General features: G+C 39.1%; 1 protein-coding gene across 6 annotated transcripts in view; it reads right to left on the reverse strand.

Moving 5' to 3' along the window:
• The window catches only part of VPS13D (vacuolar protein sorting 13 homolog D), a 103188-nt gene extending 89301 nt beyond the window's left edge, over positions 1-13887 (reverse strand). For all 6 annotated transcript variants that reach the window (XM_080564063.1, XM_080564065.1, XM_080564062.1 and 3 more), the window contains exons 1-14: positions 13719-13887; positions 9893-10065; positions 8926-9003; positions 8491-8681; positions 8086-8166; positions 6839-6955; positions 6512-6616; positions 5992-6162; positions 4881-4981; positions 4103-4271; positions 2881-2973; positions 1720-1930; positions 973-1152; positions 406-536 (exon numbers count right to left, since the gene is read on the reverse strand). In XM_080564063.1, coding sequence (XP_080420189.1) covers positions 406-536; positions 973-1152; positions 1720-1930; positions 2881-2973; positions 4103-4271; positions 4881-4981; positions 5992-6162; positions 6512-6616; positions 6839-6955; positions 8086-8166; positions 8491-8681; positions 8926-9003; positions 9893-9989 — 1725 coding nt within the window. In that variant the 5' untranslated portion in view covers positions 9990-10065; positions 13719-13887. The remainder of the gene's footprint in view (positions 1-405; positions 537-972; positions 1153-1719; positions 1931-2880; positions 2974-4102; positions 4272-4880; positions 4982-5991; positions 6163-6511; positions 6617-6838; positions 6956-8085; positions 8167-8490; positions 8682-8925; positions 9004-9892; positions 10066-13718) is intronic.
• Positions 13888-13935: the final 48 nt, after the last annotated feature.

Raw genomic sequence — 13935 nt, forward strand, 5'->3', positions numbered from 1 at the left:
CATTATGAAAAATAACTTCTGTATTTCTGCTGATAGTGTAACAGTAAGCAGGTAAAATAAACCCTTACTTGGACCAAAGAGCTTTATGAAAAACACCAATTACTGATTAAGCAGCAATGCTGATTGTTCCGGAATGAAATCTTGTTCAACAAATTATCTTCTTGCCAACACATATAACTGCAATGTTGAAGTTGCAAGCATACAAAGCAAACAATGAAGAGTTCTATTAATGATCCTTGGAAAGGGAGAGTAAAAGTTCAAGAAGTGGAGATTTTTCTTCAAGACTCATCTCTTTCAGGGATAAGACACAAACCAAGGGAAACATCTGTGTTGAATTTTGGTATATAACTGTTTTCATACACACGCATCCTACACAGTAACTCATAGACAGCTTTTTTCACCTACAGGATTAGGGAAAACAAGAACAGGAAATATGGTCCCTTCTGTTGCCAAATCCCTCAGAAAAAGACCACCAAGCTGAATTTTTAGAAGGGAAGAATTTCGTCGAGGAAGAGATTCTGCTAAGATCTTTACACCTGAAATATAAAGACATAAAATGTTTTTATTTTGTTTTATGAATACACACAGCATAGCTTTTATTTATAATGTACAACAAATCTGTTTGAAGGTCTTTTATTTATATATATATATATATTTAAATATATATATATTTAATTCTACTAAAATATTAAAAACTCAATTTTAAATATATAATAATGATTGTGAAGCAATACAGTTCTTTTTCTTTCACACATGTAAAATTAGATTACTATGTTGAAATCATGTGAATATCTGAAGTGAAAAAACTTCTAATCTGAGGTATCAGTTTCTACTAAGTGGCTTCATATTTTCATTCTGAACTTTGTTTCAGTATAGTAATTTAAAGGACTAAAAGCAAGACTCAGAGGAAGGTCTGAAGGTAGACAAAGCTCATCTTTGCTGAGAAAGAACAAACAGAAATTGACTTTATACCTGAAAACTCCAGCTGCATAAAAGCACTCTCCTCAATATGCACCACTTTCTTCTTCTTGTGCAACAGAGTAAAAGAGCCACCTTGCAACTGTAGATTTAATTTAGCAAAAACATGATCTCTTTTTGTAAATGTATTCATGCTAGAGGCATCTGCAGCAGGATCAAAAAAATCATCTGCTCCTAATTTAAAAAAAAGAAGTAACAAAAAAACAAAAACATCACTTAGGTTATATAAATCAAGTTCCTGGAACGCGACTGAAGAACAGAAGGGTTATTCTGAATTAAAAAAAAATAAATACATAAAACAAAGCAGATACACCATCTTCCTTAACAAAACTGAATATTCAGTAGAACTCTCTATTTCAATTATGGTACAATAAATCCCCAATTAAGACAATCCCAACAACATGGTATTGTTACTGTTGTACACATTCACAGTACACGGCATTACCTCCACCCATCTGAACGGAAAGAAGTCCCAAAGCTCTTTGCCATAAGCATCTAAAATATTTAGAAGCAAACATATCCCATATACCCCCTTAGAAATAAGCAAACACACCAGGCACTGAATTTTTTAACAGGTAATTAAGCTTTAGACAGGCTCTGCTGCCTAGATGCGTCAGCTGATGCACATAATCTTTGAACAGTACCGAACCAAGAAGTTTTTTCTGTTCATCTTTATCACGTATTTAACTATGAAAGTGTTAGCAGCAATAAGAAGAAACAGAAAACCGCATGCTGACATACCTAGTATGTCTTCCGGATTCCACTGTTCCTGTTGTTCTGGCAACAGTCCTTCAAAAGCTTCACCTTCACATGTTTGCTGTGCATATCCATACCAGCCTCCCCAACCAGGAAACCAAGACTGAAGGTACTGCAGCATTCCGCTGCTACTGCCACGTGCAGATTCTGCTGTTGGAGAAACTCCAGGAGAATCAGGCAACGGCTCTTTAACACTCTGTGTTTGAACATTGAAGACACATACATCACTGCTTGTAAGTGGGAGAATATCACGAGCACACAAAAGCATCAGAGTAACAATATGATTCCATCTACTATTTACTTGGCACTCTTAAGTTCAGTATGCCAACAGTGATCGATACTTTCAATCGATACTTTGCAGATGCTCTCCTATATGGGCTAAGAAACAACAAACATACCACCATTTAATTGCTACATGTTCATATATGAAGTCATATGAAATTATGTAAGTCTTAGTTTAGAAACGCCGCACTGGGTCTGGCTGGGATGGAGTTGACTTTCCCCACAGCAGCCCATATAGTGCTGTGCTTTGCACTAATTTTTTTTTTTTTGGCTAGAATGGGGTTGATACTGCATTTGCTGTTGATGCACATTTGCTAGAATGGTGTTGATAGTGCACCGATGTTTTGACTACTGCTGAGCACTGCTGGCACAGCATCAAGGCCGTCTCTCCAACCCCCATCTCTGTGAAGGCCAGTAGGCTGCAGGTGCACAAGTGGCTGGGACAGGACACAGCCAGGACAGCCAACCTACACTGACCAAAGGGTTATTCCATATTATGGGACACCATGCTCAGCAATAAAAGCTGGGGGGGAGGGAGAAGATGAACAGGAGGACACTTGTAATGAAGGCATTTGTCTTCCGGAGCAACTGCTACACTCTCTAAGATGAAAAGTACTTGCCCTGGTAACTCTGGAAAGAATACTATTGAGGAAGACCATTGTATGGTGAGGCATAAGCTCACCATGCAAGTGACACAAAAGTAAAACCTGAGGAACCAAGCATTGTTTGCCATTTTAGTATTGATACCACACTTCAAAAATCAAAACAAATACATGCCAACACTCTAGCAGAAAAGAAAACACCACCTCAAAATAATTCACTCAAAGATTCCAGATATTACCCTGTACGACAAATGTTTCTCACCTCAGCTAGGTCATGAAATTTATCATGAACAACCTCACATAGTATCTTCAACTCTTCGTAAGTTTGCTCATCCTCAATACGACGCATTTCTGTCTGAAAAGGCAAAAAAAGGTAAAGTAAATACTTTAAAAGAGAATAGCATCTTCCTCACAAACATGACAAATCTCTCGGCACTACGTTTGAGATTCATGGAAAAACTAACATGGCACTAATGTCAGGATCCAAGTACTTAAGCATACAAAAACAAAGTCATATGGGCAGCCATAATACTGACGTTCTCTGTTGTTTCAAATACCTTTATTTGGTATATTTATTTAGATTGTAAAATACATTATTTTAACACTTTTAATGATAAGAAGTCTTTGCTCAACTATATCCTTCTGTCATGCATCAGGAGCAAGGTTTGCAGCACAAAATATAAACCATGGAAAGTAACCTGATTTAACAGAAAGATGAGCTTAGCCATGAGCAAAAATACTACTATAAAAATTTCCAGTACTTTGAGCTACCCCTATAGTTCACATCCAAATAATACAGGTAAGGATTACATACAACTAAGCTTTCAATAAGACTGTACATGTAATTAAGAAATATGAGGTACATGGTGCCCTGAACTGATTTAAGGAAACTGATTTAAGTCCCAATGCACCTAGAGATATAAAGCAGTTAATTATAGTTCACAGGGTTTCTTCCTCCTAAAGTAGAACATGGATTGATTAGTAGGGTCATTTTCCCTCAGAATTCTTTCATCCTAACATCAACTGGAAAAAAGTTTAAAAAAATAAATCAAAGGAAAGCACCCCTGAACAACTAGCCACCATTTTCCCCACATTACCTACATCACCGTATGCATAATGTGACAACGCTTCTGATATTTAAATACATTTTGAGTCTATACAGAATGAGAGTTAAGAAAGCTTAACAGACTGACGTGAGCATTCTATGAGAGCTAATTCTATTTTTGGTGAAAACCAGTTACAGCTCAAAAAGTTTTTGCATAGCAAAACAAAAATACAAGAATCCTGTCATGCACACACCTCCCACAACCCCAGGATTCGAGCATTAAGAACTCAGCTGTAGTCAAAATACAGCCGGTTCCTTGAAAATGACCTGCAGTAAAATGAAAGATGTTTCTAAAGTAGAACAAATTTAAATTTGGTAAGACAAAATAGATCAAATAGAAGATGATTAATCAACATTGTAAAATCTTAAATCTAAATACCTCCTCTGCAGTAGACAGTAGTTCCCCCTTCAACTTGCTATAATACATGTCAGTGTAAGATACTGCATCTCGGGCCCGATGTAATGCAAACTCCCAGGTAGAACGTCGTCTCTGCTCCCTGATCTCCGAAAGATTAGCATTCAAAGCAAAGATCCACCACTCTCGGCAGCTGAAATATTTTAAAATTACTAGATTACCAGTATTTCCAAAAAACAAATGTATGTATGTCAAACTAGTGAAAGTTCCAGAGAGAAAACAGAGGGCAACTGATCAGAAAGGGCATCAGTATTAGAGACAGCACTTATTGGCTAATTCTACAAATTGTGTAGTATTAAGCAGTGCTTTGCAATGTCCCCACTGCTTTAATGGGATTTAGTATATCTGTTATACATCAAGCACAGTCATTAAAGCCACAATGTTGAGTTATATGGACCTGCTGTCTGAAATTATACCATCTTTCTTCTTACTAAAAGTAAGATGAAACATTTTATAGGAGCTCTTTCCACAAAGAAAATTTCAGAATACCATAGTGTCTACATTGGAGAAGAACCTCCAATTTAATTTCAATTCCTGGGAACTGTGAGAGGACTGAAAGACTTAAGTAAGAATAATTTTAAGCTTGGATTATGTCTCAATATTTAAAACTGATTTATGAGGTAGGGAAATAAGACATGAAAACTTAGCATGACTACTATCTCCTATTTGTCTTCATTCAATTCTACCTAGAACATTTTTAGTATCACACTAATTCAACAAGACATCCATAGATAATACTTACTGCTCTGTTACTGTAACCTTTGGTCTCCACTTCCTGAATTTAAGTTGTCGTTCTTTTCTAGCCAGTTCCTTCAAAAATCCCATGATCTGCTGATACTGCATCTTTTAGTTAAAGAGTAGACAATATCAATTAGGCAATATTAGAGTGCTTTCCAAATCAAAGGCAGGGAGGGTGAAACAACCACAGGCTTAGCTTATCTGCATCAATGATCTGCACATGGCTTCAGAATTAAGACTGATGTTTATCATAATTTGGTTCCCTAGTGTCACCTACCTTCTTCCAGTAGCTAAAGGTTAATGTGTGAGATAAAACTTACAGGCTTCCTTGTTTACAAACACAGAGCATGAAACTTGTCAGGTCAAGACTAGCAAGCAACTTAATATTGGCTGCTTTGTACATTATACAGACTAAAAAAAACAATAAACAAACAAAAACCTAAACAAACAAAACAACGACAAAACACATGCATCCTGCTTATTATTACAGTAAACAAAAATGTATTTTTTTGCAGTAATAGGCTGCAGTAAAATAATTTGGAATGCCTGATTTCAAACCAAACAACTTTAGTATATTCCTTTCAGTTGCCTCTAAACCTAAAGCTTTAAGAAAGTTTTAGTTTTATGCTAGGGGTATTTAAGCTGTTACAAACACTACCAGTTTTGCAACCAGTGAGGTGAAGAACTTGCAACAATCCTGCAAGTATTTCACTGCTTGAAGCAACAACTCTTTGCTTAGAGATGCATAATTCAAGACTGCATTTTACCAGCAGAATCTTCAGGAGCACTGATGTATGAACAACATATGCAGTAGGTGAGATGGGAAAGATACACTCTACATCAAACTACCAATTTGACTTTGCAGACATCGTGATAACCAAAAAATAAAGGAATACCTCCTTTAATCAGTCATTTTGTTAGAATCTGACCACAAAGTACGGTGCAATACAGCACACAGAAACCCAAGCAATCTTGAAGCCTAACTAGTTCAGACAGTCAATGCAGCCTAACATAGATAGATAGCAGCACAGAGCTCACGATGGCCTCGTTTACTCTGCTTCTTAGCAATCTCCATCTCAGAAACCGGGAGTTTAACAAAGATTATCAGTGTTTACCTGTGAAAGCTTCAAGGGTATCGTCTCAAGCTGAATGTCACATTCAAGCCGCGGAGTCTGGCGAGACCTTAAAGGCTCCTTAGAACAATTTCTCTTCAGAAGAGCAGAAGTGCATACAGGTTCCATGATGTAATTATGATCACGGCTTTCCATACTTTTATCCATTGCTTCCTGGGGGTTACAAGAACATTTTTTTCTACATGAAGGGAGTGTAAAATATTTATTAGGATATATTGGTTTAATACATTAGGATACACTCCATTACTATATCAGTCCATTTACGAAACCTCTTCAATGTGTTCTCTCTTTAAAGATTAAACATATGGTATGTCACAGCACAACCGTTTTGGGTTACCCACATATCCTGCCATGACAGCACGAAGCCATAAACTTCTGCTGCTCTTAGAATTTATTGGACCTACTACTTTTATGACAGTTAGGTCTAAAATATAGCAAGGAAACTATTGGAAAGAAAATAAACAAAAACACCTCTTTCATATGAGAAATCTCTCTCTCGTACCTGCAGCTGTCCAGGAGGTAGGTCACCCAATAAAGTGCAATCGGTATCCCAATAAACACTGAAGTCAGCAACATCTAATTGCTTTTTCCGCATCAGTTTCTCCACCTGAAGTAGAAAAATTGAACGAAGTCAAGCTCATACACCACATGCCATGTAGTTTTTAAATCTACATACTTGATAAACAATAGAAAATGCCCACAATCTGTTTAATAATCTTCTGGTTATATATATAAAGCTATACTTTTTACTAAATACTTAGTAGCACCCATGAAGTACAGCATAACAACTTAGCTGCCATTAATTCCTGTACAGAAGAGTTATACTTACTGGTTCAAATACTGCATTTTGCATTGATACATTTTTGATGCATATTCCAAATGCAAAAGGCTGCGAAGGATTTGTGACACCATCTTCAAACCTCAGATGGACATCCTGAATTTTTAACTAGACAGGAAAAAAAATTACTAGAGACAGCTATTTACATCAGAGTGCACAGCAGTACTATTTATTAATACTGAAGCCATTTAATATCGCATTTCTGCAATCCTCCAGCAAATTTCTGGTACTCATTTGGACCTCAAAATGCTGTTCCTCACTTCTGGTTTTGTACCCTCTGGTTCTATCTTCTCCTCAAATACCCCGTTCCCTGCTCTTCTCCCCCAAAACAGTAAGCCACTTTCACAAAAGAGTGTACTTTATTTTGCTATCTTACCATTATTCTCCATTTTTGAGACAAATATGTAACAAAAGATTCAAGTATGTTTCGTGTACCAGAATCATCAGCATAGGCGAGAACTACAAACTAGCAGCAGCATAAGATGACCTGAAGTAATTTTACATTGGTAAACCCTTAAAGAACACTGAGTTATGGTGGTTTCGCAGTGAATGTAAAGTCCAGGACTGTGATAAGTATAGATACTCTCACATGAGCAAATACATCCCTCTCAGACACCAGGAAAAGCAAGTGGTCTGAGCTATCTTGCTTCTAAATTGCCTCTAGTGAGTTGTAAAGCAATCAAATAATATAGTCATTCTATCTGCACAAGGAGAAGAAAGGAATAGTCCTTTCATGGAGACCAGCAGACAAGCAATTAATCTGTAGAAAGCTGCAGGTTCTTAAATATAAATGATTAGTAACGTATATGTTGCTAAATAGTTTTATTTTGCAAACACTATACAGTTTAATAACTTACAACATCTTCTAAACGCTAAAATGTCATTAACTACATAAGGAATTCCAAAGACAAAAAGCTACAGAGCCTAGCAGTCATGTTTTTGAGTCATTTTGAAATTTGGTAGAGACGTGCCAGATTTTTATTTTTATTTTCATGCAAATTAATTATCCACCGACTATTACAAACCAAAAAGAGTTGCTGTTTTCCCCTTGGTAGGGTGTAAGGTTCGTCCTTCCCACAAGTCCCTCTCAGGACTAGTTTGCGATTGAAGGGGACCGTCCTCTGGCAAACATCTATCATTCATTTACATATTTCTTCTCTGGGGACTACACAGTGTGAAGCACAGTGGGCACAGGTTATTTTTAGCAAATGGGAAAAGCTCTACAAGTAAAGGCTTACTTCAATGTTTTCTACAATTCTGGTGACTACAGATGCCGTAACTGAGTACCAGTAAGATTCCCCCTTCTGTTGTCGTTCTTTCTAAAAAAGAAAACAGAGATAAGCATTAACCACCACTGTTAACAATTGATCAGGAAACAGTACACATATTATACTGAAATTACTGAATGAGAGAGAGAGAGAGAGAGAGAGAGAGAGAGAGAGAGAGAAAAAACAGATTTCAGTATCATCAATGCATGTTGGGGGGCAGGGATTGGAAACTGCACTGTGTTAGTGTATTTGTATCAATTTCTAACTTAGTTTCCTATGCATTTGTTCTCAGAATTCATATACTTCTTAGGAGACTTAAAATGCAATTAATTTACAAAAGCAGTTTCTTTACTATGAAATACAAGTGCAACTCACTTTCCATTTTTCTTCAAGTGCTAGAAGAAGAGCTTTCTTATGTTCTCTTTCTTGAAACTTCTCCCTTTCCTCATCAAAATCTTCCTTCTTTTCTGGTGCACCAATTAAGTGCAGTTTTGAGACAGATATCACCCATGGATCCACATGTGGGCGATAAAATGGTATCTGTAGTGTTATTTTGCCAATGAAACCTACGAATACAAAACAGAGATGCTATCAGATTCTTGTGTAAACATACTTTTACTACCCCTTGAAAACTTGAAAGGAAAAGTGGTGTAAGAAACAAACAAACTAAAAACAACAAACTAAAAACTACCCAAACATCAGGTTACTTCACTTGTTCAAGCTTCTGACTCACAGGTAAAACTCCTTCTAATATACGCAATATTTCCTGTTTATAAATATTTGTCTCCCACACACAGGCAAAATACATACCTGCTTTTACTTCAAATGGTAATTCCAGTTCCTTCAAGGCATCTTTCTTTAGTGGTAAGTTTTCCAGTTCAACAGCACCTGTTGAAAACACAAAGAACAGACAAGTTTGCCGAGCAAAGTTATGTTGAAGAATGCCAACTTGAACATTTTAAGTTTAAAATAACTAGCATCATCTTTCAAAGAAGAAAAAAAAATTAGCATTTCATGAGAACAGCCAACCTATCACACTACCTTCTGCAACAGCTCTCATGAATATCTAGCATGCTCATTAATTTCCCAGTGCCACATACTCAAACTATTTGATCACATTTGATGAGGTGATCTAGAAGCAATCTTCTGCAAGGACTTAGCTCTGAATTTATTGCCATCAAGGAGAAAGCTTCTACTCTTTGTCTGTCCAAACGGGACACTTCAAGTATTTTCTGAGTATTACCAAAAGTACCCAAACAAAAGCTTTGAAATATTATAAAATAGCAGATAATAGCAGCAAAAGGTAAATTAGAAACTACTGATTTATAGAAGCACAAGATATCCTTATGCCATCTCTTTCACAAAGGTCTTAATTAAAAGGGCGTAACGTCTTGCACCAAAACGTAAGAGGTAAAGACTACAGGACATTTCCTGCTGCAGTCCTTCAACAGGGAAGTTATTGAACAGTATTCAGAAGAATGACACACAAACATTATGCAAACTAAACAAGCTGTTAAGACAAGCTTAGCATGCAGTTGAGACTCTCATATAAATTAGTTTAACAATGTTGATTAAAAGGAATATAAACAGGAACACAAGAGAATTTACCATTGATTGCCAAGTGCTAGCAAAAAACTTTATATTAGAAGCATTTATATAAATGTTAAACACAATATTAAGTGATTGTTTCTATTCCATCTTCCATTAAAAAAAACAACTTTTTTTCCTTTTTAAATCACAGAACAAAAACATTACAGAAAATACCCCAAAACCTCACCTTTCAGAAGAGCAACTGAAAGTTGGTCTGTATTCAGGTTGTTGACATATTTGCCCAAATAGGTGTTGAGGACCCAGGCTACCAATCCTTCCAACATGACTGTGTCCTAGAAGAGGGCAACTAACATTTTTCTGTCATTTTCTGGATCTCTGTTCCATAATTGCAGTTTCACCCTGAAAGAAAAAACAGGAAGAAAATGAGTGTCTGAAATACAGTCTCAGCAAACCTGAGATACTGTATTCAAGCTAAAAAGCAGTAAAAATACTAAAGCAATTTTTAAAAGGTAGAAGTCAAGCTCATACCATACCCTTTAAGTCCCAAAGCACAGAGCTTCAAACTGAGCTTTGATGATTACAGATTACTCCCATTGGCAAATTAAATTCATCTTTCCAACCTATGTCTAATCAAAACACCGTATTTAGTGATGATTATCAACTAGGCCAATTAACAATCCTTTTTTCAAAAAGGGGAGACTAAAATTCTGCTCTGAGCTGCAGCAGTTTTGCACTGGCTTCCTCGACTTCCACTCCCAGCATTTTCTTCAAGTTGCCAGCATTCTGGTTTTGGAAGTCTAGATGACAGTAACAGGTGTCCTTCTTCATGCGCCACTCTCTTAATTGATTTTACGCCACATCTGTCAGTTTTCAAACTGGGGAAAGAAGCAGACTGTTCCTCAACTTATATAAGGGCTGATCATACTGACACTATTTATTATTCTCCCTCCATTTATCATGCTTCTTCACAAAACTTTCTGGAGTCAGCACTTATAAATTATTCTACTAGAAGACCTAATTATAGACTACTACTACTAGGCTAGAACAACATACAGGGAAAAGACTGGATATTGAAAAAAGGAACAAATACCTATGGCGCAGAGACTCTGCAGCCACCAGGAACACCTCACATCCGCCTCTGTGGGCCCAAACATCTGCAACTCCCATTCTAGGAAGCCAGAACACTAAGCTTTCTGAATTAAAAACATGCTGAAAATTCCCTAAGTAAAACAGCATGCATCATCCTCCCTCCCCATACCCTGTAAGCGCTCTGGTGAAGGACTTTCTAACCTCACAGGAAACTTAAGATAACTAGAGCTAAGAGCATTTGTATCCCATGCACAATGCTAAGTGAGAGCACACGCTTTTTCTCCAAACTTGAATTACAGATTTTGCTTATGCTAAATAAAGTCATGACCAATATTGAGAAAAAGCACCCAACGCATTTCTGAAACGTTTATATTGTTTTTACTCCTTTTCAGTTGTGATGAACAATTACGTTTCTAAAATAGAGGTGCCACTTAACATTTATGTCAAATACAGGAGGAAAGAAAACATTCACCATTAATCTTCAACAATGAACATGATTTTAGAAAAAAACAGCTATACGCCAGCCCTACAAATTCACACAAAGGATAGCTGTGCAAGTAGTGGAAGGATGCACTTTTAGCTGAGCAGCAAGAAGTCAATTTGGCATCCGAATCACATCACAACCAAGAGCCTTCAACTGTACTTTTGCAGAAATCTTATCTGTGAAACAACTCACCCTAGCCAAACTATTTTTTGGGGAACAGTGTATGCGTGGGACGTAATCAGATATAAATCATGTAAATAGTTTATCAAAAATTACTCCAAAAGGTTTTCAAAGCAGTAGCATGGAGTACCACATCAAGGGGTGCAAAAAAGCTGCGTTAGAAAAGCAACGCTGGTCATACCTGTCAACACCTCCCTTTGCACTCTACCACGACTTGAAACAGAAATGATTGCAGAAATTTAACCAGTGAATTGGAAAACTACTACTAGCTTCTTTAAGGCCAAGACCAAGTATGTTTTAACACAGCTAGAACAAAAAGCACTCATGCCTTATCTTCTGGTCAGAATGCTTTAAATGTATTGTAGCAGTTTGGTATTTAGAAATGTCTCTCAACCCCACAAACCTGTTCATGCCACTTTATAAAAGACTGAGTTCTGCAGAGCAGAAAAGCAAGATCATAGAACGGTTTGGGTTGGAAGGGACCTTAAAGATCACCTGGTTCCAGCCCCCTTCCATGGGCAGGGACACCTCCCGACAGCCCAGGCTGCCCAATGCCCCATCCAACCTGGTCTCGAGCACTTCCAGCGATGGGGCAGCCACAGCTTCTCTGGGCAGCCTGTGCCAGTGCCAGGTAAGTCAGACTTATTTACATTAAAGTTACGTCTGATAACAATAAGCAAATGACAACTTCAAGAGCCACATTTTAAAAATTATATTAAACTCAGGGCTTTCCCATAATGAGGTTTGCTTGATTCAAGGCATCTATACATTTGATCCTCCACTTCTCTAAAAAATAGAAATAAAAATCGGTGAACATGTTTAGCTAATACAACTAAAGACAATACCAGAATTAAGCAAATAATGAAAGGGCTTTTTCTAAAGGCTGAAAAGTGAAACTATACTGTCATGCAGAATGAGATACAAATAGAATTAATACAGGTCAAATTACATTCAAATGAGGCATATTTCATGTTAAGCACATATACCATTTTTGTATTTGTAATATTTCCGAATAATTTTTCAAAAACCAAAAGTTTTGAAGTTCTACATAATAAAGATATAGCATTCATACATGCGGGGTCACGACCTTGCATAGACTTTTCTTCTTATAAAACTGACTAGAAAGCTGAAGCTCAAAGAAAAGCAAATACATTAAGCCTTGTCACATTACCCTTCAAAAAAACTAAACAAGTGAAAAAAAAAAAAAAAAAGGGATCTACAGGCTGTTAGGAGCCAAATCAGAGGGAAGATCTTGACGTGTCATTCAGAAACACGTAACAGGTTAGCATCCCCACAACTGAAAACATCCAGTGCATGAAGTAATCCATGCCTGAAGTCATCGCAAGAACAGCAAATAAAGTCACCTCCTTAATCCAAACTTCTTGTGGAACATTAATAACTATTTCTATATCTTCCAAATGTTTTAAGGCACGTATATTTGATAACTTTCTAGTCCGCTGCTATGCCAGTGGTAAGAAAAATGAAATATTTATTTTCCTTTTACAGCGCTTTTATTTCCTTCACATACATGGTAAAAAAGAAACGGTAAGCGTTTATCAGGATGAGAATTTAAGTCCAAAGCAGGACATCACTTAAAGCTGGCTTACTTTTTCTGGATAAACGTGTATTTTTTGCAACGCAAACGACACAACCCAGGCTCTGAAGTCTGAGGTCCGAGTCCATGAGCAGGGGGCAGTTTAAGTTAAGGAAGGAAAGCTGGCACGGTGTTGCCTGGTCAGTGCATTGGGGGGGGGGGGGGGTTGGCATTTTGATTAGCACCAAAAAAAAAAAAAAGGCGGGGGTGAGCCTTCAAGACACTTTCTCCCTCCATACGAACAAATACACCGTGGGGAAGAGGAGAAAGGCAAGAGGAGACCTGTTGGCACGCCAACGTGGGGGAGAGACGAAGCGAAAGGTCACCTTGCCCAAAGGCGGCCGGCGGAGCCCTGAGGGAGCAGCGTGAGGCCGGGGGCACGCGGGGGGGGGGGCGGGGGCGCGGACACGGCCGGGGCCCGACACCGCCAGGGCCCGGCCGCGGGCCCCGAGGCGCCTTCGCAGAGCCCCGGCAAGCGACCGCGTTCCCCCCCCGCTGGCTCCCCGTCCCCGCAGTGGAGGGGCTGCGGCCGCCCTCCGCGGCCCTCGGGGCCGGGACCGCGGGGCGGAGCCCGGCGAGGGGCGTGAGGCAGGGAGGAGCACCCCCGCGCCGGGCCTGGGCCATGCAGCCAGCGCCGAGCGGGCTGACGCAGGAGGAGCCGACGGCCGGGGCCCGGGGCCGCCATCCCCCGCCCCCGGCACTCACCTCGGCTCTCGGTCGCGGACACCTCCACGACGCTGCGGGGGGGGCGGCGGGCTGCGGGCCAGCCGGTGTCCGGCCGAGCGGCGGGGGGAGAAACTGGGCGGGCGCCTGGGTAGGGGAGCGCCGAGCTAGCGCTGCGCTTCTGCCTCCGCCTCTCTGAGGCGGGCCCGCGGCGGGCCCGGCCCGCTCTGTTCTGCGCCGCCTGCAGGGCGGGCCTAGG

This window comes from Anser brachyrhynchus (genome assembly GCF_964034855.1).
Source record: "Anser brachyrhynchus genome assembly, chromosome: 21".
In the NCBI taxonomy this organism is placed as follows: domain Eukaryota; kingdom Metazoa; phylum Chordata; class Aves; order Anseriformes; family Anatidae; genus Anser; species Anser brachyrhynchus.